Source organism: Clytia hemisphaerica, unplaced genomic scaffold (genome assembly GCF_902728285.1).
Source record: "Clytia hemisphaerica strain Z4C2 unplaced genomic scaffold, Clytia hemisphaerica genome assembly, whole genome shotgun sequence".
Taxonomy (NCBI): domain Eukaryota; kingdom Metazoa; phylum Cnidaria; class Hydrozoa; order Leptothecata; family Clytiidae; genus Clytia; species Clytia hemisphaerica.
The window spans coordinates 1,120,762-1,148,405 of record NW_027103850.1 but is presented as its reverse complement, the minus strand read 5'-3'; the positions used below and the strand labels follow the sequence as shown (position 1 = coordinate 1,148,405).

General features: G+C 35.3%; 1 protein-coding gene across 1 annotated transcript; it reads right to left on the bottom strand.

Annotated features, from left to right (window-relative positions):
• Window positions 1–1,205: 1,205 nt before the first annotated feature.
• Window positions 1,206–27,291, bottom strand: LOC136807614 (uncharacterized). The gene is made up of 9 exons (XM_067064205.1): window positions 27,087–27,291; window positions 22,156–22,310; window positions 11,481–11,614; window positions 10,224–10,380; window positions 8,249–8,454; window positions 7,714–7,852; window positions 5,577–5,749; window positions 4,106–4,199; window positions 1,206–3,270 (listed from the first exon to the last, which is right to left on the bottom strand). Exons 2-9 carry the CDS (start codon window positions 22,268–22,270, stop codon window positions 3,062–3,064), a joined length of 1,227 nt encoding a protein of 408 aa, XP_066920306.1. The 5' UTR covers window positions 22,271–22,310; window positions 27,087–27,291; the 3' UTR covers window positions 1,206–3,061.
• Window positions 27,292–27,644: the final 353 nt, after the last annotated feature.

The window sequence follows — 27,644 nt, the reverse complement described above, 5'->3', positions numbered from 1 at the left end:
ATGAATCGAAACTTTGATGGTAACCATCCTCCTCTCATTAAAAATTTCACAATTTTTCAATGATGAAGAAAGTTATGTATTGGTATTAACATTTTCAAAAATGGCCGTTGTTCCTAAACTAAAACCTTTGGGGATTAAGGAAAAGCTTTTTCCTACGAAGGAATAATTTGCGAAACAATAGACAATACACCAGCAATCATAAATACTTGGACGAAAAAATTTTAGTTAAACATTTCTCTGGTATTTTTACAGCACAAAAATTACGAAAAACGGTCAAAATTATTTACAATAAAAACTCTTTGGTCTAAAAATGTCACTTTTTCGATTACGAAACTAATCAACTGCAGTTTTCACAAATCTTTCTAAATTTTACTGCTCACTACTAAATATTTTCCTATTTCATAGGATCCGTGCATCTGTTACATGTTATTGGTCAGCCTAAGCTGAGCATTCAAATAGGTAAAATTTTCTTCCAGTTCCTCCATCATAAGACGGCGAAAAAAAAATCCGATTTTCCGATCTCACTTTGATTTCTAAACTTTCTTCCGATCGGGTTAACTTTTTTGGTACTTTTAGCGTCCGTTGTTTTTACAGATCGTAATGTAGTTTCAAGATGGCGGCTCAAGCGATAGTCAGATGTGATAAGTCAGTGTTGTACCAAAGTATTTCCAGTGTAAATCTGTTGCAAGCTTCAATTTCTGTCATTTATTTTTTTACCTCGGCAAATCAAACACATGATTTTCATCAAGGGGATTCTTTTTCTACATTCTTTGAAGGTTTAAAGCCGTTTGCTCAAGTTTTTGTTTATGTTGCTTTTTATTGCTGATTTTTATTAGTTTTTGCAATAAAAACATATTTTTCTTGTTTGCCTCTAGGGGAATTGATGGTGTTATAATGTTATTGGGATTTGATAAAGTTTACAAAAGTACAGCTACTGTATAAATTTGATATAAAGAATGGATGCAATCGTCGTGCTTTTTTGGACTTGGACGTGTTTGTGATAAAGGCGAATCGCAAAAAACTGTTTGGTTCCGGTCATTTCTACTTTAAAAAGTGGGAGTCGTTCGGCTGGTCAGTCGAAAATATTTTTCTGTTAAGAAGCAGCTATACATCTTGTTGAAAGGGAATTCGTGTGGACTGATCCGAATTTTAAAATTGAGAAACCGTGGATAAACTGGTGTTTTCGGTTTACTCTCTATTAGCATGCGGCTCTCTCTACTTCGATTTGAAAACTTTTAAACACAGAGTGTGCAGAGGTCGACAGTGGAAATCCAGCAAAGCAGCGGAAAAGCTTTCCGACTCTCCAGCTCTACCTGCTGTCCGTAAATCAGATGACGGGAACCAAATGATGACATCACATCTCCTATTATTGGACTTGTAAAATTATGACAAATGGTGAAATTAATCAAACTATTTTTCACGCAGTTCCGGACGCAGATTGTGTTTTTGTAACCTTTTCTAACCTTGGCGCACATTTTGACTGAATGATGGAATGGAATGAATGGAGATAACAGTTTATAGATATCTCTTATCAGACTTGCCGAAAGCGGGCTGCCGTCAAGTTACACAACATGCACACTCTCGTCACAACTTGCACAGCCATAACAAACAGATCAATCTGGTCTTCATTTTAACATTGTTTTAAAGTTTAAAAAACACTGCCAGTGCTTGGCACAGAAGAGAGGATTCCCAGTTGAAATTAATTGCTACACCGCTGCCCTGTTGAATTTATTTATTATGGTCATGTGTTTATTCCGCCAAGGCGGTAAATCAATCGCCCAATTTCATAGACCAATCAAAAGTGAGTTTAAAGCAAAACGGGGGAAAAATGAGCTTCCCCGCATAGTTATGAATTTTAAGTTTTGCTTTCGATTATCATTTGTGACCAGCAAAGTCTTCAAGATGGTTGTGTGCATGTTGTGTAACTTGACGGTTACTAAACTACAAAATTTATTTACCCAGATTGGAGGGGCCATCCATTAGTACGTACACAGTGAAGGGGGGAGAGGGGGTTCAGCAAAGCGTACATCTATTGTTTAAACAAAGTCATTTCTATTGTTCTCTGCGTACAAGGGGGGAGGGGGTGTCAAATATTTGGAAAATCTTTGTGTACGTACTATATGGACAATGCTAAAGAGAAGTATACTTTGAGCTTCTCGTGCGGGGGGGGGGGGGGGGGGTTGGAGGAGCTCTCAGGCTTGTTTTACTTAATTTTAAATCAAGTTATCAAATGTTTCACATTTTGTACATTATTCAACATATTTAGTCTACTCTGTTTCAGTGCAGCTCTTACATCTGTTAACCCACTTATTAAAGCTATCTAGCTAAGCTCTATTGGCTGACCTTCCAGCCTCGGCTGGTTTATTTCTATTCAATTTACAGTGGAAAAATGCACAAATCTGTGCAGATTTCCCTTCAAGAAATTAAATTTTGTCATCACTTAATTGACTTGAAAATTCGAGAATTCTTTTCTATTGTTGCTGTCTTTGCAAAACCTTTAATTTCAATTCATAAAGGAGTAACAGTACTGAAAATAAAAAGTTGATCACTAATGCAGTAACGTAGAGAAATATAATTTACTCAAAACACGAATTCTATGAAATAGGCTAATGTCGATCACAGATATCCTATTTTTATTCACTAGAACAGACTTTTGCGATCCAGTTGGCTAATATTAGTAGGAAAGCCGTAACGGTAAGAAGAGTGATTCTAGGGATGTACTAATACATCAGAATCACTCCGTACTGACCATTATATCACGAAAGTGTATTATATATAAGGACAAAATGCATATGCTGCTCTGCCACCGAAATCTTCTGAGTGAATATAGTTGAACAGAAATTCTTGTTTCTTCACATATATAGCCCAGTACTTTCCACAGTTTTCTAAAGGTTTGTTAATACCGTATATGGAAGTTGAGGTTCGCAGCGTGAACAATGCAAACCCTGTTATAGTATTATATTTACAGGGTCTTCAAATCAAACGAAAGTTGAGGCATTTTAGCGGCTCTCGATAGTCAAAAGTTAATGATAATGAAAATACTTATATTTCCAAAGTTGTTTCAGTCACCGTGGTTGCATTTCAAAACGTCTGCCGTCAAATATTTTCTCCATTTTCCCAAATTGTCGTTGAAGAAATAAACATATCTGCAACCCCCGTCTACCGCAAAGATATTTGGACCCGCTACCACTTTCAGACCGCGCGATGTGTCAGGAGTCCGTCGGATACCACCATGCGCACAACGATCAATGTTCAGGTAATATCTAGTAGCTGGAAGAAAGCGTTTGTAAATATAATTGTGTATTATTATGTAAATTCTCCAAACTCAAACACAATTTCTTTGGGAAAAATCTGATCAAAAAGTTCTCTGAAACTCGAAGAAAATTTTGTTCACATAGCGTGTTCAAGTTATGGAGATTCCACTGTGCAGACAAAAGCGGGTTCATGTATTGCTGCGACAGAGATAGCTGACTTTTGACTTTCCTATATCCTGACTGACTGTGGAAGACGGTATTTCAGCATATTCACCGACCTCGAATTTTCCGGCCAGAACCGTGGGTTGTTTTGATGAAAATGTCAAAAAAAAATTTAAGAAAATAGTCAGTCTCCAGTCAGATATGCTTAAAAGCATGAACCCATTCTATTCTATGCGTGACTTAGCAGTTTAAGAAACCGAAATCGAATTTCAAAAGGAATTTTTATGAGATTGCCACATGATGATCAAGGCTAAACCTTCTCGTTCCCGGGGAAGTATTCTTGGCGCATTCCCGGGATCTTCTCACTGCTTTCCACGTGCTCACCAACAAAAATAACATTTTTGTAGTCAAAACGGCCCTGACACTGACCGCCTAATAAGTTGAAGCTGCTTTTGTATCTACCCAGAGTGTTGATGATTTTCCGTTGTAAAGTGAAATCGAATGCTGAGGTGGAGTGCCAAACCTACTCTCATTATCACCTAGATCATATCACCCAATTTAAGCTTTACTCTTTCACTGAGTTTGTGGTGACCGGGGATCGAACCCACAACCCTCGGATTGTAAGGCGAATGCTCTACCCACTTAGCTACCCAGCCATGGGATGTACAAATATATAAATTTACACTTACATGTATCATTTAGATTAAGTGGCTCGTAATGTTGCAGATCCATTTTATCTAACAGTTCGAAATATTCGAATCTTATGCCATGCACGGATACGTACTGAAATATAGAATGTGATAAGTGATTTTAACATCGTTTTATCTTTAAAACCCATCAGAAAACTTTCATTTAAAATGAAAATATAGAACAGAATAATTAGTTTAGAACAAAGCTTCTATTTAGGGGCCACTAGCATTTTAGAGGGAATATATACAATATACGATTAAGAACAAAGAAATTTCTTTTTGGCCGCGTAGATTTGGCTCAATTGGTTAGGCCGTAAATGCTTTTCTTGTTAATTATTAGTGACGACACCCTGGAAAAATAGCTAAATAACACCCTGGTAGAGCTGGGTTGATACCCCTGTATGCTAGAAATGTACAATGTTTCCACTGCAATTAAACAAAATATAATTATCAAGGTACCACTAACTATCACATCACTGCAAAGTCCCTATTCCCAGCAATTTGAATTTTGGTAGTTTTGGCAGTCTGATTTATTTTAGATTATTAGATTCAAAAAAAAGTTTAATGTCATATTTAATAACCACATAATTAATTGTTTTCCAAAAGGGTAACTATTCTTAGATAACTTTAATTTTCAAATGTTTCTATGACATTATTTCAAGTGTTTCAAGTAATTCTGTCAAGTTCACTTCATGAGAAAATTGTTCATACAGGAATAGTACCTTCAAAATTGTGGTTTAACCGCAAGCCATAATTTCGTTTAAAGCATCATTAAATAAACTCCATACTTAAAGAATTAGAGAGGTTAAGTTTTCAGATCAGAAATTCTCCCAAAAATTCGCCGTGCTCCATTAAGAAATTCGAGTAAGAGCAGTTAGAAAATTAGCCAATCAACTATGTAGATCTTATATAGAACAGCTATTAAAGGGTTTTCTGGAGGGAAGGGTTGCGGGTTGCATCCACTGTATTTTAAAGGGTGTACACTTTTTTTTAAGCGACTAAGTTGAAAAGGCTCGAGTCTTGAAATTAGACATTTTTTTTTTACCTCTCGTGAGGTACAAGCTTTTTAGATTATCTAACCATGACAAACGATAGCCCGTGACCTAATGAGCATAAATATAGTATAATATCAGGAGTGGTTGAAGCAATTTTTTTAGACAACGAGCTAAAATGCTAAGCAACCCAAGGGCTGACCCATTTTATAAAAAAAATGTGAATCTCTACTACACCTCTGTCTCATAGCCCCGGCCGAAGTTTTTTCCTCAATGGGAATAAAAATTCCTTTTGAAATCCCAATGGAGAAAAAATCCAGTTGGGATGGTTTTGGAGTGCAATTTTTAAACATTGAACTTAAAGTGAGGATGAAATTAATCCCACCGGGGACGGAATTTTTGCTAAATTTTCCAGTGGGCTGGGGTCCCAGTGGGTCTGTGACACAGGGGTGTTCTACTGATTCGAGCTTTGATTTTACCTTACTTAGGTCTTTGAATGACACAAAGCGGAAGGATACATCACCGGCCGGTTCCGCACGACCAAGGCTGCATTTCCAGTAGCGGAATTTCGATCCAGGGAAGAAGTATTGCCACATGAAGATACTGACCAGTAGTAGAATCAATGTCACCAAGATTGAGATACAGAGACATCCTATGAAAGGATATATATAATAGTCTAGAAATATGAAGCCTTCAACTATTCAAATGGAAACCCACAAAACAAAACCCACAAAACAAAAGGACAAATCACACATTATCTAGAATGAATATCCACAAAAAGGCTATCAGGCTTGCAAAGAAATGGGAGAAGTATAATTTATATAATTTTAAAGTCAGAAAATGTCACAAAAGAACCCTACTAGGCAAAGAGACCTTAAAACAGGTTTTTGTAGGGCCATTCCTTAGATCTGGACAAGTTTTTGCAACTAACAAGGTGCTACACCTACAATTTGCCTCTCGGTTTTCCTTTGCATTTTTCAAGTAAATCGATAGACCGTCAGAATTTATCAGGGACCCTTTGCAAGCGATTCTTTTCAAAGACTGAAATTAAAGATTCGATGCTACCAATGCATTCAGTGCGAAAAGTAGATCAAGGAAATGAGGTTATCTGTCAAGTTTCCACCTTCCGATGCCAAGAAATGACCTTTTCAAGACCAAAAATCGATGTTTCGCAGAAATTTTCCGATGAGGTACAGCGCTTGGAACATTTTCGGAGAAATCAACCTCGCATCTCGTGACATGACAAATTTGGAAAAATCTTAGATCATAACTTTAATTTATTTTAAAGTAAGCATATTAAAAAAATATCCAGAACATTTAAGCCTGTAAAATCACGAATAAATAATTTGATAGTTCTTATAAAGAACGTGTATTCTTTCGATTTTTGATATCGAGAAAGCAATCAAAAGTTCTGTTTTAGCAAAAATTATTTCATTAAAACATATGGACGGATGCAAGTAATTTCTACTAAAAGCTTCTTCTCTCCATGTCAAAAAGTGAAATAAGTCTAAATACGCTTGTACTGGCTGGACTATGAATTTAAAGCTAACTCCAAGTCGCTCCAAGTATAAACAAAAAAGGTCGAAAATCATATTTGTCAGCAAAAAAAGTCATCTGATATGCTCATGATTGAGCCAAGAGAATTAAATTGATCAACTTAAGCCCTTACATAGGATTTCAAGTCAAAATAAAATCTTAAAAGCATAAAAGGCCAGGCTTTATTACAGCTTAAAAACATAACGGATTATTAAAATCAAGCCTGGCATGTTTATGAAAACAAGATTACCCTGTATTATTCTATTATATGTAAGGGACGACGTAGATTGCATATATTTAAGATGTAATTATAAAAAGGAAAACCTAAAGAGTCCTTTCCGACTAAAATCGTTCAGATAAAAATTTCCCAATGTCATTGTCAAAATTTGAAAACATACCATGAAAAACCATTCGCATTAGTAACCTCAAGAAGTCCAAAAAAAGAGAGGAAGGAGAAGTGCCGATTCCCATAAAAGGAATATTATGATTAATGAAAACACTCTCCGTCAAGGTTGCAAATATCTTTATAGAAATCATTAGTCTCGCGTTTGCCATTGAGTTCTCGGTATGGTTTTTTTTCTTATTCTTAGAAACTGTTTTTAAAGGTTTTCAAAAATAGATCAGAGTTCTGAAGGCAGGACGTTGTATTGTATATAAATTAATAGAACAGCATAATTTTCATCGCATGACATATCCTTGAGGCTTGTAATCCACCTTCACAGTTGACTCTCTCTAATTCAGATAATTGTTTTAAAATATGTGTAGTGAGGGTATTATGAATTGTTATGAAATCCACAATCACGCAAATAGTTCTAGGATGCAAAACCAAAAACCACAAAAAAACACTCTTAACATTCCTTTAAACTTCTGACTCACACACGGGGAATTTACCTAAAAAGACTGGAACTAGCTCTAGGTCAAGCGTTCAGTGTAGGCAAACAAGAAAATGTTCGGCGAATCATTACACCTTCTAACTATAATTAATTCTACTTATTTATAGGATCCCACTGAAGCTCAAAGTAAAACTTTGCGAGCTTTTTCTAGTTTAGAATAAAAAGTATTTGGAAACCATAAACTTACTTTTTCGGAAGTTTTTCCCACTTTTCTTAACGTGTTCGATTCGTTGATGATATTGTGCATTCATCGATTCCAATCGTTCGTTGAACATTCGCTGAGTTATCGATTGGTTCATCGATATAATTGTCATCACAAAACAAATCTAAGGTAAAAAGGTTTTTCTAAAATCTAAGGCATTGTATTGAGTCAGGAACATTTATTCCTAAAAGGTTGCCGTCATAGTTAAGATAGCCGATCGGCTAACCTTGATCACCCATCCAAGACAGCAAAGGGTTGTCGCCCATAATTATTCAAGGTAGAAAATTATTTGTAATTTGTAATATATGTATCTGCGTTATTGAGGGAATTGCCTTCGGTTTTTTGGGAGCTTTTTTCCTCCAAGATTTAATACCAAAATGGACTGTAAGGTCAAACATACATACATACATACAGTATTTCTTCAAAAGCCTAATTTTAAGCCCAATATTGGTCCGAAAGTATAAATACTCTCTGATCGAAGTTTACATCTCAAAAAATTCCAATATTCAAAATGACTTACAGTTTTAGAATCATTTAAAGGTTTCCCTTCAAAAGCCATTCCGACAAAAGCATACTTCGATTTCTCTGTATCGTCTTTACTCAACTCTGATTGGCTGATTGCGACACCAGGGTGGTCTGGGCACGAGTAAAGAGCATCACGTGGTTGAACTTTACCAATCACTTTGACTGGAACCACACCCATCAAACATATTGTTTCTGTTGAGGCTGTATGTAAGATAAATATTGATAGGTTTTCATGAATTCAAAAGATCCTTACTTCCGTTAAAGGTTTTGTTTTTAAATAAGAGTGATATCGTTTGCTTACTCATCAATTTCAATTCGCAAGCTTTTTCACGTTAGATTGACACGGATGTGGAGCAAGATTGGCCAGAGAGAGGAAAAGAAAAACATTGTTTTGCTTATTTCAGCATAATATAACAATAGGCAGACACTGTCCCGACATGAAATATGTGTCTGATATGAAATGGGAACACTTGTGTAAAAATAAAACCTCTAAGTTAGATCACTGAAAAGAAAACTCTGAGTGGATTGGAAATGTGTTAGAGAGGTTACTTCATCTCCTCAGTTCTGGGGAAAAAAACACCTTAATTGAAAAGATCAGTCGATCCAATTGGTCTCTTCGAAATTCCCTACTCGCAATTCTTTTGGCGATAGCCATTGAATATTTTTCTATTATATGTCAAGTTTTTAAAGGGTCTAAGCACCAGACCTCCTCGCGAAAATATATTCAAATACTTATTGTTTTCAGTTTAGATAAAAAAAAGATGTCGTAGCAATACCAAGGTTAAAGGGATAATCAGATGGTTTGAGATATTTGGCATGTGAATCTTTCTATTGTCCTGAGCAAAACCTCAAAATATTTTTGCCTAAAGATTTTCCAAAGTTGAGACATTTAAATTACAAGCCCTAGTAAGAAAAAAATAGAATTTCAACATGAGAACCGTGTGAGAACCTATTTTCAGAAATTTGAAAAGTTGGAAAATAGTTACCCAAACATACTTGGAGGTTTTACTCAAGTCCACATAATCTTTCTGCAGGCCAACTATCTCAAAACATCTGATTATCCCTTTAAAATTAAACTGATAAGTGTGGGTGTTTCTTTCTAATATATTAAAAACACGTCGCGGTAAAATCAGTAACAAAAACAATCGAAAGTCTGCAATATATTTACTGAATGTCATTTTTAGGGGTTTCGTTTTAAGAGAAGGGGTTGTATGAAACAAAAGAAAGTGTTACTAGTTAAAGTGTAGGGATGTGGGTGTAAAACCTACGCCATAAAAAGGAGTTGGATTTTCTGTCAATAGTCAATAAAATACGAAAAAGAAATAAATTGTGTGGGCTAATACTTGAAATGAAAGATAAAATCTAAAAATTTGCAGTTTTCTCAAAATACCAATAAAAAGCAACACCCACACATCTTTTACATAAATTTGGCACGATATCAGATTTTAAAATGAGTCTTATTCCAACATTTCTAAAATTTCTTAACATCTCAAATGAGATTAACTACCCACAGTACCTTTCTTAGAAAAGCTCAAGTCCTTCTCGAAGCTAACCTGGTCATAATAATTTTCCCTTACTCGTGGGTAAAATTGATCGAACAGCAATCGAGTCAACACAATAGACCGTTTTAAGCTAAAAACGAAGGACGGTATGACGTAGCCTAAGAGCACAGCAATCTATAGCTAAATATACTTGATTGAAAAAATTATTCACCCTGGGCCAAGCTACGTGGTCGGTCAGTCGGCGAAAATATAAAAATAAAAGTAGAACTTTGAAAATTTGGCAGTCTGCAAAGCAATGAAAATAAAAATGTACTATCAAAATAAATTAAATTTTTATTTCGATGTTTGGAATTTTAGGGTCGGTTGGGTCAACAACTAATCAAATCGGTCTCTCCTTATCTAAGAGATTAAAATCCCATTTAAGGATCTGAGACCTATTAAAAACGAGGGAAATTTCATCCTACTTACTATCTGCATTTCGCGGTTTCATCCCTTCAAAGTATTGCGATCGAGTAACCACCCCTTGTAGCTTGACATCTTTGCAATTTGCTGACGTCAGCTTTTCTACTGTTTGCTTGCTGTCTTGACCGAAAAATCCAATAACCTCACCTTCCTGGAATTCCTCCTACAAAAAAATAACGTAGTTGGATAAAATTTGTCGCAAATTTTTAGCAAATTTTTTATGAGAACATTTAAAGATTTGAAAACAATTTAAATGCCTTACTAGTATATTTCAAAAAATAACTCAGAGTAACTCTAAGAAGTTAATGCCCACTAATGGCTCTTTAGTTCAAATTTAAGTACAGACAATTGTCACTGCATTCATAAAATTTTTACAACATTAACCCTGAAAATCTACTGAAAATTACGAAAACATTAGGTAAAGTAAGAAACAGAGCCAACATTTACTAGTTCTTATAAAAGAACCCAGCTGGCACATAACGTTGTTTCAACGTTCACCTAACGTTATATGGACGTCGTGAACGTTAGATAAACGATGAAAAGATGTTGTGTGCCAGCCGGGAATGTATTTCAGAGAAGAAAAGGGATGACAGGAGTAATCACAAGGTTGTTTTTTTATAAGAAATTAGAGGATTAGAGTAAAAATTTTCCTTAGACGTTTTAAGTTCAAGAGACCAAAGGTTTTTATCTGTAACCGTTCGGATACTACATTTAAGGGAAGGCAACTTTCCAGGCCTTTTCTGCTACCAGATAACAGTGGCAGAAACTCAATCTTTGCTTGAATTTTGAAACTCAATCCTAATTTTTGTACATGAGCCATGAGAATCATGACAACAATTTGATGTCCTAAGCCCCATATTAACAAAAAAAACCATTCTGAGGTGGATTCTTTGTGTTTTAATAGTTCGCAACTAATTAAACAGAGCCTGGGTCGAAAATTTTGTTCTTCGAACTGAATTCAAACTCAATCTTTGAAATAAAAACGGTAGCAGCTCAAAACCCTGGAAATTTGCCTGAAGGGGAAAATTAACTGGAGAGAAGTGACGAGACAGCATAATCTCCCGATAAAAATTTTGTCTGGTTAACTTCAATGGGGTGACAAAAATGATTCCCACAAAAACGACAAAGTTTTTCTCGATTTTTCTACTCGACTAAAGTATTTTTGCGACAAAATTTCCCGAACAATGAAACATACGCGAGACATGAAAATATTTGACCTTGAATGGGCTTGAAATTCCAAAAAAATAAAATTCAAAATATTACCTTTTGGTTATTGAGCGTGAAATGGTACGCAATATCTCCATGACATGTTTGTATGACTTGACCAAGAAACTGCTTGTCAATTTGAAGGAGTTTCACTCGGATATCTTCTGCTATCAAGCCTTTCACTGCAACGTCTAAAAGAAAAAAATATGCATGGTGAAGATCAGAGATCTGACCTAAAGTAGAGCAAGTGTTTAAAATATATTAAGTACACAATCACCCAGAGCCACTATTGCACCATTTTTTGATTTTCCAAATAGACTTGATACAATCGTGACTCTTTCGAGAGCGTTATCAAAATCATACAAAGTGAACTAAGGGACTGGATTCTAGTTTGCATAGTGTGGTAAAGTGTAGTGGGATATAGAAGGTATACTCGGAGAATAGGAAAAAGAGTTTTTCATCTTTCCAAATCCCTAACGCTGTCCGTTACAAGCGTCTTAAATGTCTGCATGCGTAGATGTTACTCTGGAGTCCTAGTGTTCCGAAGCGCTCGAGAAAACGCACATGTCTTGATATTATTTTGAAACGGATGGAGAAACAGAGCTACAATCAGTGCCATAACATATTGGCATTTTTGGCTAATTTACCATTTTTCGAAAATTGAAGTTCGATCGAGAATGTCAATATTTCAGGCCTTCAACTTGATTTCATCGATTATTTCGATCTGGAAGGGATTTATTGGTTTCTAGGCTATATTTCAAGCCTACTGGACTATTTTTGAACTTTTGGATCCTCAGATCCTAAAGTCTAGTCTTAAGTCTAGCGTTAAAACTCAGAGTTAAAACTCTACCCTTCGAACCTACTTTAGAGCACTTACAAATCGATTGTGGTTTCAAAACTTCCCGGTGAATTTCCCTTTCGTACCAAGTATTTTGTCACTGATTGCAGAGATTGATGAACTGGGTACTGCAATGGCTGGTTAAAAGTTATAGAGGGGGGCTTATTGTTTTTTTCCGATCTAAATCCCTTCGTACTTTCATCAATGTGCGAATGGGAATCAGCATTTTTTCTATTTTTCCAGTGCTATTCCCAATTTAAGGTATCCAACGACTTTTCTATGAAAAATATTACCAGGAAAGGTCCAAAAGAGAACCTTGAAAGTAAGTAGGTGTAATATTGCTAAAAAAAAAAACTTCAAAAAACTCGAACTAAATTAAGTCCTGCAAAATCTATCTCCTGTCAAGCTACTTTTACTACTGCTAACTCATTTCGATATAGTGATCTAAGTTAAACATAAATACAAAGATGGAATTTCGAGAATTTTCCCGCAGAAAAGCTACGTCATAAACAGAAAACACCAAAAAATGTAAGATACCTTTTCTGTAAAGATACAACAAGAAATGGGAAAACACTTAACATAAAAATGTCTTTATGGATCGAATTAGTTCAATCGAATTAATCGAATCATCGATTTGATGTCAATCCCCGGGGGGGGCAGCTGGGCAAAAGGACCGACGGGTATGTGCGGGCACTAAGGGTGTCTTTTTCAAGGCACCTCAAATGCACTGTAAGGGTCGGAAAAACTAGAGATGCACTGTAAGGGTAGAAATTTCAGAAAATTCTTGAAAAATCTAGATATTTTGACCAAAAATGCTAGAATTTTGACCATTTTTTGCACGAAAGGGATCGAAAATTTGGGGGAAAATGCACTCTAAGGGTATGATTTTCACTGATTTTTGCTGCACTGTAAGGGTGCAATTTTAAAAGCCAATTTTTGGCCCGCACATACCGTCAGTCCGCAAACCCAGATCGGATACGACCAACTTGAATCGATAATTCAAGTGAAAAATTTCGATTTAAATCCACTTGGTATGTATTCTGCTCTGGTGTAAAAGTAAGGAGCTAAAATATCCTCTAACACATCTCTTTATTGGCGCCGAATAAGCAATATTTAAACCATAAACATTTTCCGAAAGATGTATAATTGAAAAAAAATGCTTGGTTGGCATAAACTTTCCAAAAACCGCGATAGTTAGTGAAAGTAATTGGGAAGAAATCTATAAATGCACAAAACTCTGTTTAGAATGTAATTTGCAGTTCATGCAGAATTTCCCAGTCTCCAACTATCAAATGAACAATGAACCAAAATTGAAAATACATCTCTTTTCCAAAACCAAAAAACAACTTTCCTCTCTGAGGTCCAGTAATTTAACTAAACTCTCTTGCGTGCACATCTATATATAAACATCATTAAATTGATTTGCAAAGGATTGTTGTCTATGAAACTTTAGAGAATTGATTTCGTATTTTTCTGGGAATTCCCCTCTTTTTTCTTTGAAAGGTTTTTTATAAGGTGCTATTTCTTATAAGAAAGATTATGACAGATTTGGTATCTTTCTGTGGTGTCCATGTGTTAAAAATATAACGTTAATGAAAAATCGATAGATTTAAAAAGGATTTCAGGCGCTTTTTTCTGTGTTTGTACTAATTAAAAGTTATGTTAGTTAAGAGCTCTTTATAAAGTCAAGGTCTTACTTGGCTATTTCTTTGTTCTTATAAGGTCTTGACACAGTTTTCCAGGAGAAAGAGAAAGAGAGAAGGAATAGATTTATATTTAGAGATTGGATGATGAAATATGACAGAATACTTTTTTGACCTTTCAATCTCTCTACTGGAGAGTCAAGTCATTATAATAATGAGATACCAATATTTTAAAAGTTATCTTCCATTAAAAAACTAAAAAGTACATCACTCAGAGTTCCGTGCTTACGCACTATGTGTACAGTAATCGTGAGAAATGAAATAAATGCAAGACCCCTCTTTTTTGTTTCTAGTACATAGATTTATATAAAAATACGCATTCTAAGTGCCTAAGTTTTGTTTCGATTGCTATGGTAAAGCATATAGCTTGTGTTTGAAATGACACGATTTTATTTATTGCAAAACTCCACTCCACGAATTCCTTAAAAGCTTAGAATGACGTTTTGGTTTCTAAAGAGAATACCTCTATTTTATTTGAAAGAAAAGCTTCAAAGTCTTTAACAATTAACGGAAACTTCTTAAAAATAGAGGCTAGGCTTATACAGAAACTCCGAAAGGGCTGCACGAAAAGGGACTAGTCCCTTTTTTGCTTAGCTGCATTTTTTATAACAGATCATTGATGTAAGGTAACGAGAAGTGTCTAGATCTCTCGAATTACAAAATAGGGATTCCGCTCATCCGATTTTTGAGTTCGACCCAATGGTCCTCGGGTCTCAATTTAACAGCTACAGGACCGAATCAACATTATTACCGTCGTGTTAGTTTAGGACCTTATTTTAAAGATTTGCACACCACAAAAAATTATAGGGGATCAGAGTGTTAAATGTCAAGAAAAGACTGAGTTGTTGAGTAGTACCACCCTGCCTCGTTATACCGTCTGTACACTTTTGTGTTATTGTAATTATTGTAGGGGTTTGTGGAATAAACAGGGGGGTTGGTATTCTGGGGGAGAACTCGAGTGACTTAGGGCAAGTCTCAGAAACCTAACAGTTTACCCTAAGTTTTCGCTACCAATAGCAGCCAGATTCAGAGATCCACTTAGGGCTCTAAATTACCTCTATACCTTAAGGTTTCAGGACCCGGTTGTTACGTAATTAAATGTTAACCTAAAAATTAATTATTAAAGAAATTGTAATCATGACGTCATAATTTGATCGAATTTGGTGACGTCATGAATCGTATAATCGCTATAATATTAAAAATACATGTCCAATCTTTCCCAAATTTACACCAAAGATGCATCTAACTGAGATGAAACTTTTTGAAAAAAAAAATTTGGAAAAGTTTGATGACGTCAGCAAAAAATTGCATTTTTCGATTTTTTGCATTTTTTGCTGACGTCATCAAAATTTTGAAAATATTTTTCATTGAAAAGTTTGGCACCATTAAGATGCATCTTTGGTCTAAATTTGAGAAAGATTCGACATGTACTTAAAGAGTTAGAGCTAATTTACGATTTATGACGTCATAATTTGATGACGTCATAATTCACATTTTCTTTAATAATTAATTTTTAGGTTAATATTTAATTACGTAACAACCGGGTCCTGAAACCTTCAGGTATAGGTCATCTAAAAATCCATAAGTGAATCCCTGAGAATGGGTGCTATTGGTCGCGGATTCGGGATTTGTGATTTTTAAAAATCTAGACACGCCCTAACTCACCCGAGAAAATCCTTAAAATGGAGGGGGTCAATATTAAGTGATTTTGGGGTGATTTTCCCAAAAACCCCTTAGAAAATGAAAGTTTAGGCACTTTTTCAGAACAATTTCATTAAATGGGGGAAAGGAACAATGTATTGTTTGAGAAAAACACTGGAAGTTACCTCAGAAATTTAGAAAAAAATAACCCTGTCCTCATGTTCAGTCTGCACGGCTATCCCACCGTTAATTGAACATTACAAATGACACCCCTGTGTCACAGACCAACTGGGACCCTAGCCCCACTGGAAAATTTGGCAAAAATTTCGCCCCCGGTGGGAAAATACACTTGTATTTTAGCCCCACTAGGAAAATGACTTTGATTGATTTCATCCCCATTCGAAATTCAATGTTTAAAAATTGTACTCCAAAACCATCCCTAATGTATTTTTTAACCTTGAAACAAAAGAATTTCTATCTCCATCGGGATTTCAGGGAATTTTTATCCCCACTGAAGAAAAAAGTTCCAGTGGGGCTGTGAGACAGGGGTGTCAAATGGGGGAAGGGAGGGAAATAGCTTTGAATTTGCTTCTTTCTCATAATTTTTTTCCATGATTGTGGTCCACCAGATATCACCACTTTTTGTATTACTTACCTATTTGAAATAACTAGGTGATAACTTTGCACACGCTAAGCACTGCTTAAAGGGATGTGGCGAATTTCATAATCTGACCTACATAGTTGTTCAACCAAAACATTTAAAAAAATGTTGCCTTTTGATTGAAAAAAAAAGCGAAAGAAGCTGGGTTCTAATGTTCATGTTTATAATTGTCTATTTTGGCGCGATTGTTTTGATTAATTAGCCAATCATGCCGATGAAGCTCATCAAGTATTCGTCCCAAATCAGAATGAAAAAGCTCAAAACGGTCCACCAACTTGGGCAGACTCTGTTATAGCTCGAGCCTTTAAAGTGAATATGTGCCATGCGCGGAGTAATCGAAAATTTTAAAGAGCACTGGCCAAGTGGCCCATAGGGCATCAGCGTCCCAAATCAGGGATTTGCAGTTTCAATTCCACTCCTTCCAATATTCAGTTCAGTTCTAAGATAGCCGAGTCGGCCTGCGTGGACCCCGCGAAAACAATCGAAAGACTGCCTAAAAGTCCTTAAATACTGGGCTATCCACGCGTAAAATACCGACTCTATATATTGATCAATCAGAATCACCTTGGAGATAAAGGATAACTAAGCAGAACCATTACAAAATGCAAATGAATCGAACCTACAGAGATAATGATATATACAGGATACATATACATTTGCAATGCAAACCTCCTCTATACAAAGACAATTTGTGTATTTATGTCATAGATCTTTGGAAAATAACTTGATGTCAATCATTAGCGAAGGGAAGTACCCTGGGAAGTTGGATTTGTACGTTAGAGTAACGGTAGATGAACGTTTTGTTCCAGCTAATCTACACATTTTTTTATATGAACGTCAAATATTTTTAAAGTTCTTGGGTATTCGGTATTCTTTAACTCTTTGAGTTTTAAGCCTAAAATGTTCTTAAATTCTTTTATTTCAAGCCTTGTGAACGTATTTTAATGTAATTTTTGCCTTAATAATATGTTCTTAAATCTCTTGTATACTTTCTTATAAAAAACGTGTGAAGAGAAAATAATAAGGGATCTAATATGTACTTAAAGGGAAAGTTCCCTTGTTGTCAGGTTTTTCTATAAGAACAAATAATAATAATAAGGTATTGTAGGGACATTCAATCACTTTAGCAGACTCCCTAGAACACGTATTAAATCAGGAAAAATCTATATACATAGCAACCATGAAAATGTGATTTGTATTAAGTTACACCATTGTTCTCAGAAAGACTTGAAGTAAGAACATTCCAAGAACATTCTTAAAAATCAAAAAGTTAAAATCCTCAATAAGCTTTAAAGGTTTTTAATGCCAGTTATAAATAAACTTGCATCAGACCACATTAATGATTCAATCACATCGTTCGATGCTGAGGTGACAAGTATATTTTATTATATTAAGTATGTTTTTTTATAAGAACATCCAAAATTTTTGAAGCCTTTAGATGTTCTTAACTTTTTGAGATTTAAGCCTAAAAATATTCTTAACATGTTCTTATTTTGACTATTGTGTGAATAATTTTGACCATATTCCTAAAAGATAGGGTATTTTTGAGTCCACAAAGCCTGAAAATGTTCCTAATTTGTCCCCTCTGCTAGAATAAAATACAAAACATCCCTTTTCTCACAGCCTTAGTGAAACATATTTTCAAAGTGGTGATGAATCCCAGATGAGGATTTCTATCGAAATTCCAATAGGGAAATCTGTTGTTCCCCCATCTCAAAATTTCCAGTGGAAATGCAAAAGGAGGTGGAATTAGAGTCGATTTTCCGGTGGGGTGGGGTTCCAACTGGTATGTGAAACAGGGGTGTATAAATATGCCAGATATACGATTAATTTTGCCCGCACAACCCCGCACACGGACGTTTATCTTTCAGCGAAGAGAAAAGTTTGGTACAATCAATCAGTGTGTCCAAGCATTTAAGTTAAACGGGGAAACATTGTACACTGAAACTCGAGCTTAGCCCTATGAGAAGATGACAGGTAGATGTACAGTCAACTCTCTCTAATTCGAACCTCCTCTATTAGAATCTCTCTCTAATTCGAAGAAAATTCGTGGTCCCTTGAAGATCGAATTAGAGAGAGTCAACTGTATTTCCATTTTCTTAGTGTGTCGAGTAACCTCTGTAAACGCAAACATAACAGAAATGCTGGGTTTTCTGTGGAAGAGATGTTTTTTCCCAACTTAATGTTTAATCTGGTGAACTGTATGCACACATTAATTTTTACGTAATTTTGTTTCAGTTTTGTTTACTTAAGGCAGCACAAATGTAACTTCAGACGAAGAGGCGTTCTACCCGGTTAATCAATAAAAATCTTTAGCATAAGGAAAACAACATAGTCAGCTTTAAATACAGTAGTCCAGCAACCCGTTGAGGAAGGAATTTTATTTTACATCAAAATTAAGGAATTCAGAGAATTTCAAAAAACAAACTTCTTCGAAGTTATAAACAAGTTGATAGTACCTAAGTCATCAAAACTATGGAACAATGGCCCATTGGTGCCACAAACCAGGGTTTATCTAATCGTATTTCCCGCTTCTTCCGAAGCGGTTCGTTAAGATATTCCTGTCTCAGCTCTGGTGGAGCTTTTTTCCATACAGTGGGGATACAAATTTCTATCGAAATCCCAATGGGGATATAAATCCTTTTGTTCCAAGCTTTAAAATATCCAGTGAGAATGTTATAGGAGTGCACTGTTTCACATTTGATTTCGAATGGGGATAAAATTAAAGTCAATTTCTCAGTGGTGTTGAAATTGTAGGTTTTTTTCCCACCATGGACGAAATTTTTGCCAAATTTTCCAGTGGGGCTGGGGTCCCACCTTGGGTCTTGAGACTGGGGTTCCAGCGGGTCTGTTTAGGTTTCGATACGGCATAAATACACGCCATTTTTATCAAAATACTGTTTTGCCATTATTCATGGATATTCTTAATCTTTTCATCCTGAAAATTCTTATACGGTATTCTTAGGATTTTACAGCAATTTACAGTTAAAAATGCTCTAAAAGTGGCATTTTATGGTTCTGTTGCCAAATTCACTGATTGTGAGATTCTTACCATATTCTTATTTTTCTGGTCGATTTCATTATTAATATTTTTATAAAAAACTGCGTCCAGATTAACGACATGGTCTTGTCTATTGTTTTTTCATTCATTGTGTAATAAATAGGCCAGACCGTTGGTGACGTACCATTGCCATCCTACACGCAATTAAATTGGGATGGCTTGATGCTTACCATTGCCATAGATCTATCTTATCTATCTTCAAAACCTGACAATGTCAACACTACTTTATAAGCACAAACAATGATTATAAACAAATTCACACTTTGAAAACAAATCGCTGACATAGTAGGCACCAAGTAGCACCCCATAACGCCATAAAGAATATAAGCACTCCTGGCTTGATTAGCCTATCAAAAGACTACCTGAAAATTTAAGATTATATTTTAATCTCACTCCGTCTCTCATTGGTCTTAACGTTGGTCTCTAATCCGAAGAAGAAGAATCTAATCCGAAGAAGATATTTGAAATAGCCCGCGTAATTGTAATCGACTGAAAAAGCATCTATATATAGGCATTATGCATCTTTGTTAACCGGTTACTTTTTCAAAGCGGGCTACACGCGGCTTTTTGCGCAATGCAATTGGTTCTTTTCGCATGACGACGGGCCAAAGGAAAATGAACAATGCGTTGACATAATTTCTCTCATTTTTTATTTCTGGTCACGAACTATAACAATTTTTGATCTTTTCTCGCTAGTTTTTTCGCTATTTTTCCTGGATAAAGCGCTAAAAATCAATCGAAGCTGAATGAAACGGTTAACAAATACAATAATGACCAGTTATTTCGGGCTGTACTGAAAATATTGCCCTCGGTCAACGCAACAACCTCGCAAGCTCGGTCGTTACTTGACCTCAGACAATATTCCTCAGTACAGCCCTCACTAACCGGTCATTATTGTATTAAGAATACTACTTCACAAATCATTAAAAACCGAAAGATTTGTGGGATACTTTAATGTGATAAATCTTTCGTGAGGATCAAATTTCGCGGTAGAGCTCATCCGCGAAATGTTAAGATTTAGCAGGGACATAATTTCGCGGATGGTATTATCAGGAGGCAACATTTTCATAATTGTCAGTCTTTTTACTTCCATATTATACATACTGGTTGTTGAAATACGCATTTAGCACTTTTTTGATGCCAGTTAACATTTTAAAAGATGTTGATTGACATTTTTTGAGTTTTGTGCAAAAAGGTTTCGCAGATAGGGATAACTCTTTCCCAATTTCCATTGGGACTTAATTTCGCGGATGACAACCGAATCCGCGAAATCCGCGAAATTTAATCCCGGCGAAAATTTATGACATTTATTCCCAGTCAGGCAGCGTATTTAACCCGGCTATAACCCTTCACGATGTATATCTGGCCTACTCCTTTAACACCTTAGCGTGGTACGTCATCATAATCTGGGTAAACTGAGCTTACCAACAACTTGAATGTCATTAAAATACTTTAACACATCTACTCAAATGATATTCAATTGTAATCCAATACCAACAATCCTCAGAAGATATTAAAATATCGGTTACTTTCGGTAGGGGCATTCCCCTTTTTCAAGTCTTTAAGCTGCTGAATGTTTAGGTCGCATTATGATTTTTAATAACTTAGAAAAATATTGACTTGTCGTATTACTATGAAAAATAAGCAAACGTGCCAAACCAGGGAGATCAGGCCAATGTTTACTGTAAGCCAAAAAGATTATCGGGTCAGGGCATGTTTTCGTTGTTGCGTCAGCCTGAAAGATCTTTTTCTTTAGTGAAACATTTATAAATAAACAAGAAAATGAGAAGGATTTTCGTCGCTGGAAATTTCCGAAAAATATTCAATGGAGTACTGGGATTGAGGGATGGAGGGCAAGGGATTCAAACCTCTCACAGAGGGAAGCTAATAACCTAAACCCTAAAACTTGAACATAAATATGAAATTTTTATCATATTGAATTAAAATTTTGCGGTTTATGAAATATGAACCGGAAATATGACCGAACCAAAAAATATCTCAAAGCATCCCCAATCATATAATAACCAATGTTCCCCCTAAAATTAGGATGATTGATGAAGGGGAAGCCTCAAAACGTGACGTCGAAACATAATTCATATGACAAAAAGTCCATTTAATCGGAAATTTCAAACTCCAGTATCCCGGGCTTCAAATAAACGTTTTTATACCGTTTAGCTAATTAGAGTAGCCAAACTAAACTATTCACTCTTTCCAAGTAGTCCATTTCTGAATGAAGTTTGCTTTCTGATCATTTTTGATGACACGTTGAGTTTAGTGAAAAAGACTAGGAGCATTAGATGAGGTCGCTGTTTTGAAAGTAAAAATCAATATAACAAACCGGCCCACTCTACTTGGAGTTGAAGATAAATAAGAAACCAACAGAAAAAGCAGATCTGCAATACCTTATTTTGATTAAAAACATTGCCCGATCGACTTTTTTACATTCCAAAACAACTATAATCTGGCGGACTATTTTACAGTCCGTCTAAGCAAAAAGCTAAAGATTGTGAACCACTATTTACTGTACTACCGGCCCACTCTATCGCGTCATCTAGGCTATAAAAAAAGTTTTAAATAGACGTACCCGCACCATCTTTCCTAGTCTGTACAAAGACCTGATATTTACGTCTAACTTCAAAATCTATTGCCGTAGAGGGTCTGTTGTTATTTATGTAAAGATTTTACGGAGAAGTGAGAAGTGCTGCTATTTATAAACCATACTTCATCGCAGGGTTTCCGTACGGAAATTTTTTATCAAACATACAATGCGCACAGAGTGTACTACGAACGATAAACATGGATACAACTGGTGAAAATGATTTACTTACCTTTTTTGAACTGATCTTCATACAGTTTGTTGGGGAGAATTTTGGTGGCCAAAAGATGCCTGTCTTCCTTGAACGCTAGTTCTCCTATTCCTGTTGCCGTGTGCTTCCGTTTCATTGTCACTTTTCTCCTCCTTCTGGGCTAATTTCAATTTATTCTGAAAGAGAGATAAACGTTTTTTATTATAAGTACTAATGAATTTTGGCTAAGACTCGCTTGTTCTTGTTTTGGTGATTTTCAAGCTTAAGTGTTCTTAATACATTTTTCTTTATAAGAACAAACTATATAAGAATATAAGACTTCGATGGCAAAAATTTTAAGAACAAGTTAAGAACATCCAAAGGCTCCAAAAATTTAAATGTTCTTATGCTTAACTTTTCCAGTTACTGTATTGATCTAAAAAGGGGCAAAGATACAATATTGTCTCCGGCGTTGCAAAGAGAGTTGGAAACGATCGAGGAAAACCATCGAAGGAACCGACTATGGAATTCGGAAACAAATATTCCATAACATGAAAAGGTCTGCATAACAATCTCATACTTTTCATGATCGGAAACTCTAACTTATCTCAAACTTCTCATCGTTAAATCTTATTCATTTAAAACTCCTCGTTCTCTTATTCTCTTTTTTCTCTTAAACCATTCGCTATCTCAAAATCTTCGTTATCTCAAACTCCTTAATATCTCAAAAAAACTCCTCGATATCTCGAACTCTTCGATATCTCAAGAAACTCTTCATTATCTCAACAAACCCTTCCTTATCTAAAACCTGTCAAACTCTTCGATATCTCAAACCCTTCCTTATTTAACACTCCTTGTTCTCTTAAATTCTTCGATATCTCAAACTCCCCGATATCTCAAACTCTTCGATATCTCAAACTCTTCGATATCTCAAACTCCCCAATATCTCAAACTCTTCGATATCTCAAATTCTTCGTACTCTTAAGCTCTTCATTTTTAAAAATAAAGCTCTCGCTATCAAACTCTTCATTATCTCAAACTTTTCGTTGTCTTAAACTCTTCGTTCTCTTAAACCTTTTACTATCTCAAACTCTTCATTATCTCAAACTTTTCGTTATCTCAAACTCTTCCTTATCAAAAACTCTTCATTCTCTTAAACTCTTCGCTATCTCGAACTCTTCGATATCTCAAACTCTTCACTATCTCAAAATCTTCGATATCTCAAACTCCTCGATATCTCGAACTCTTCGATATCTCAAACTCTTCGTTATCTCAAACTCTTCGTTCTCTTAAACCTTTTACTATCTCAAACTCTTCATTATCTCAAACTCTTCGATATCTCAAACTCTTCATTCTCTTAAACCTTTTACTATCTCAAACTCTTCATTATCTTAGACTCTTCGTTATCTAAAACTCTTCCTTATCAAAAACTCTTCGTTTTGTCAAACTCTTCGTTGTTCTTTTAAACCTTTCGCTCTCTCAAACTCTTCGATATTTCAAATCCTTCCTTATTTAACACTCCTTGTTCTCTTAAATTCTTCGATATCTCAAACTCCTCGATATCATAAGAGCTTGTAAAAGCTCAAAGCTTGTCCCGAACTCTTCGTATCTCAAAGTCTTCATTATCTTAAACTCTTGTTTCTCTTAAACTCTTCGCTATCTCCAATTCTTCACTCTCTCGAATTCTTCGATATCTCAAACTCTGCGCCACCTCTTCACTACCTTTAACTCTGCGTTATCTCAAACTGTTCGCTAGCTCTGAAAAGCTGCTTTAACCCTCGCTCATATCAAATTCCTAGTGCTGTAATTCGAATCAAAAGTAGAAGTTTCCAACATCACTAACATAACTTAAAAAGTAATATTATCAAAATGGTAAATATATATCTTTACATACCACTTCAACCTATAAAAGTATTCAAAACAACATTATAATGAATTCAATATATACTATCCAATTAATGGGGTGTCTCCAAAGTGCTCTATCAATATTTTGAAAATTATTCATCTCTCAAACTAAAGATAAGAAATACGCACAGATGAGTACATACAAATTATTACCCCCCCCCTATGGGTTATTATAGCTTTGAACGATAGGGATTTCTGAGAAAGCCTTGTTGCTTTTTTCAATACAATCATATTTGAACAGGAACCTTATTGTCACAAAATTTTCACCTAATGACGTCATCTTTCTTTGAAGATACTGAAAGTAGGACCCCCTCTAACTTTTTTTCACTTTAATATTTTTTCCTCTCCACTTGACATGTATTTTTGGGCAGGGGTCAATTTTTTGCAGCTTGTTGGTATCGTGTATTTTACAGACCGGTCCAAGATTGCCCTTTTTTAACTAAATGTCCCTATTGATCGGACGAGTGGTTAAGCTGAAAGTGAGTATTTTAGGTAAAAAACGGACCGGTCTGTAAAATACCAACCTCAAGTACAGAAATTTCAAGTCAAAGGCTCCATTAGTTCCTGAGTTCCAGCAGATGATCAACGTGTATTTTACAGACCGGATTGTAAAGTACCAAATACTCATGGGGACGAATTGATTCTGTTACTAGGCTCTTTTATTTGACAAATCAGCCAATCAGCCTTCAGGAACAAATCTCAGTCAAATCGAACGAGTCGATCAGTCAATACATGATTCCCCAAGATGCTTCCCCTAGTAAATAGGAAGATGATCGAAGGTTTAACTAGATGTTTTCATTTATGTAGTAAGTAAAAATTATCCTATTGTTTGAAAAGAATTCAGATCCGATCCGATTCGAAAAATACACCTGATGAGATATTTAATAATCTTGACTAAAAAACTTTCGATTGATTTTTAACTCTCAAGTACTTTTAATCAAAACATATCAGAGGGGATGCGTGCAGCTTAAAGGACTATATAATAAGCTTCTTCTTCTCCTAAAATTTGACTGGGGTAGACTCTTGAATGCCAAACTATCGTTAATAGTGTAGTCTTGAAATCACCCACAAAAATTAGTTAAAAATTTTTCATACCAATTTCTCCCACACATGAAAGTGTTTACTTTATTATCTCGTGTACAATCAGACATAAATTGTGTTGTTTAGTTTAAGAGTGTGTCTCTTATTTTTCCATAAGAATCTTGAGAGGTTTTATTTTTACTTTGGCTTGCTGCAAATTTTAGCAGTATGTAAACAGAAAGAATTTGGAAGCTAAATCTGGACCACGATAGGAGAAATCTTTTTTTTTCGATATTGGCCAATATTTTATGACCATTAATTGCCCTCTGGTTTTTTCAGTATTTTACGGTGTAATTCTACTATTATAATTATCTTCCTTGTTAGTTTCATGAAGTTTTTCTTATAGTAAAAATGAAATAAATAAATTGTTCACGAAATAACGTTTTTCTTATTGTTTCCTCAAGTCGTGTACTGTACGTTTTTTTTTGTATTAGAACAAAGTATATAAGAATATAAGGCTTCGAGGCAAAAAAAATTAAGAATATTCTTAGAACATTTTAAGGCTTCATAGTATCTAATAAATATACAACTTCTAAGAAAATTAGACCAAATACTCAGGAAAAGCAGAGAATAAGAATATCTTCAGAATATTTAATTTTAAACCCAAAACAGACAAAAGTACATCCAAAAAACGAATTTCGTTCTTGTAAAAAACGTCTATATTGTATAACGTCTCAAAAAAATTGTTAATTCTTGCTCAAGTTACAAAATGTCTTAAATAGTTACATTTGACCAACTACTATGGAGGAGAGCATACGAATCCTTTAGTGAATTACACATGATTAACACTTCAATTTCCTCCATCTGAGATGTCAAAGTTCTTGAGAATCTCAAAAACACGAGCTAATAATAATGCCAGGTTCAAATTTCAGAAATTTCAGACATAGCTAAGAAATGCCTTTAAAAAAGAGGTAAAGAAACAAATTTAAGAAGAAGACAAGAATTCTCTTTCAGCTCTACATAGTGGCAGTTGAGTCCTCAGGTTCTACATTGACCCGTAGTTCAATGGTAGAGTAAATGCCCGCGAATGAAATGGTTGTGAGTTCGGTGTCTCGCCAGATTAGTTGGCTATCCAACAGTTCTGGTGGCTGGTCAGAAGACAAATGAGAGCGACTGTGTTCAATTCATTCAATACAAAAGGCAAAATTCATGATAAATTTTAAGAACATCTTCAGAACACTAAACCATACATAATCAAGTGAAAAAAGAACATCTTAGAATAATATCATAGGTATTGATAATTACAAACTGTAAAACTTTCTTTATAATTTCATAGGATTTGTGCTAAAGGAAATCAAACGAAGTATAACGTTTGAAATTTGATAGGTCACTAGAAGGACGTGCTACCACACGTACAACGCTGTCTGACCTTAAAAACACATAGGTCAATGCTCACGAATGCACGCAAAGAAAGTAGTTATTTAATGAAAAAAATCATTAGGCCACATTTTAAGAAATAATGAGCATCTACTGTACTGACCTCAATTAACGTCAAATTAACGTCTAACTAACATCCCTACCTAAACACTACGTAAAATGAATGTGCCATTGTTACAACTAATAAAAAAATGAAATTGCTCGTTCTCAAAGGAATTGGATTGGGCTTCATGGTCAAGCAAAAAAAAAGTGAGTCTTTCCAGCGAGATTTTAAGCCAAAAAGTAAAAAAGATGCAAAAATTTGACAGGCAAAAACCGTATACCCCCTTGGGTTGAGGCGGTCCATTTCCGTTCCAAGGGGGTAATATTTTATATGTGGCGGAATTCCATAGGGAGATACAAAAATCTGTCAAAAAAACTGGAATTCCATAGGGGTAGCTTTTTAAATCCTAAAATTCAGAGTTCCAGAGGGGTTTAAACCTGAAATTGCCTGAAATTCAAGGGGTTATAGCAGTTCCAGCCACAGAGGAATGGACCTCCTCAACAGGAGGTATACGGTTTTTTTCTGGAAAAGTCCATTATTCGATGGTATCAAGAAATAAACATCTTACCAAAATACAAGCCATTGAGTTTAAACTAAATGTGGCAGTGTGTGCACTCGCATCAAAACCATTGATATAGATACAATATCCAGGAACAAAATTGGACAACCATCTCTCACGTTACACCCATGGATGGAATATCTTTGATGAATCCATCTGATAATTTTGGAGATTTTCTATTTTTATTCATTTTTAAGATTAGTATGTTTAGTTCTGAAACAATAGAAAGTGAGAGAGTTAGAAAAGTAGTTATATTCGCATCTTGAAAGAAATTTTGGAGGAGAATAAATGATAAGAACAAGGCAGTTACGTCAAAGCCAATAAAGGTCTCTCGGCTAATTACCTAACAAATCAAAGTTACTTTTTTACCTAAACCAAGACTCTGGTCCTTTCTCCATTGCAAAGTGGCAGTAGAAAGTTAGCCAGGAATGAGAAAAATTTGAAAGGCAGGCTAAACCGGTCCCACATTTCATCCAGCATTTTTTTGGACCAGTTTGTACCTCTAAACTTTTCAAATAAAAATAAAAATTGAAAAAAAGAAAAGAAAACGTGTGATGAAGTTAATTC

Excerpts from the sequence above, each read along its gene's own strand:
- LOC136807614 (XM_067064205.1), bottom strand. The coding sequence starts at position 22,270 with ATGAAACGGAAGCACACGGCAACAGGAATAGGAGAACTAGCGTTCAAG. Across the intron at positions 11,615-22,155 it reads TGAAGATCAGTTCAAAAAAG|ACGTTGCAGTGAAAGGCTTG; the intron begins GTAAGTAAATCA and ends TTTTTCTTTTAG. Across the intron at positions 5,750-7,713 it reads TGGGAAAAACTTCCGAAAAA|GATGTCTCTGTATCTCAATC; the intron begins GTAAGTTTATGG and ends ATCCTTTCATAG.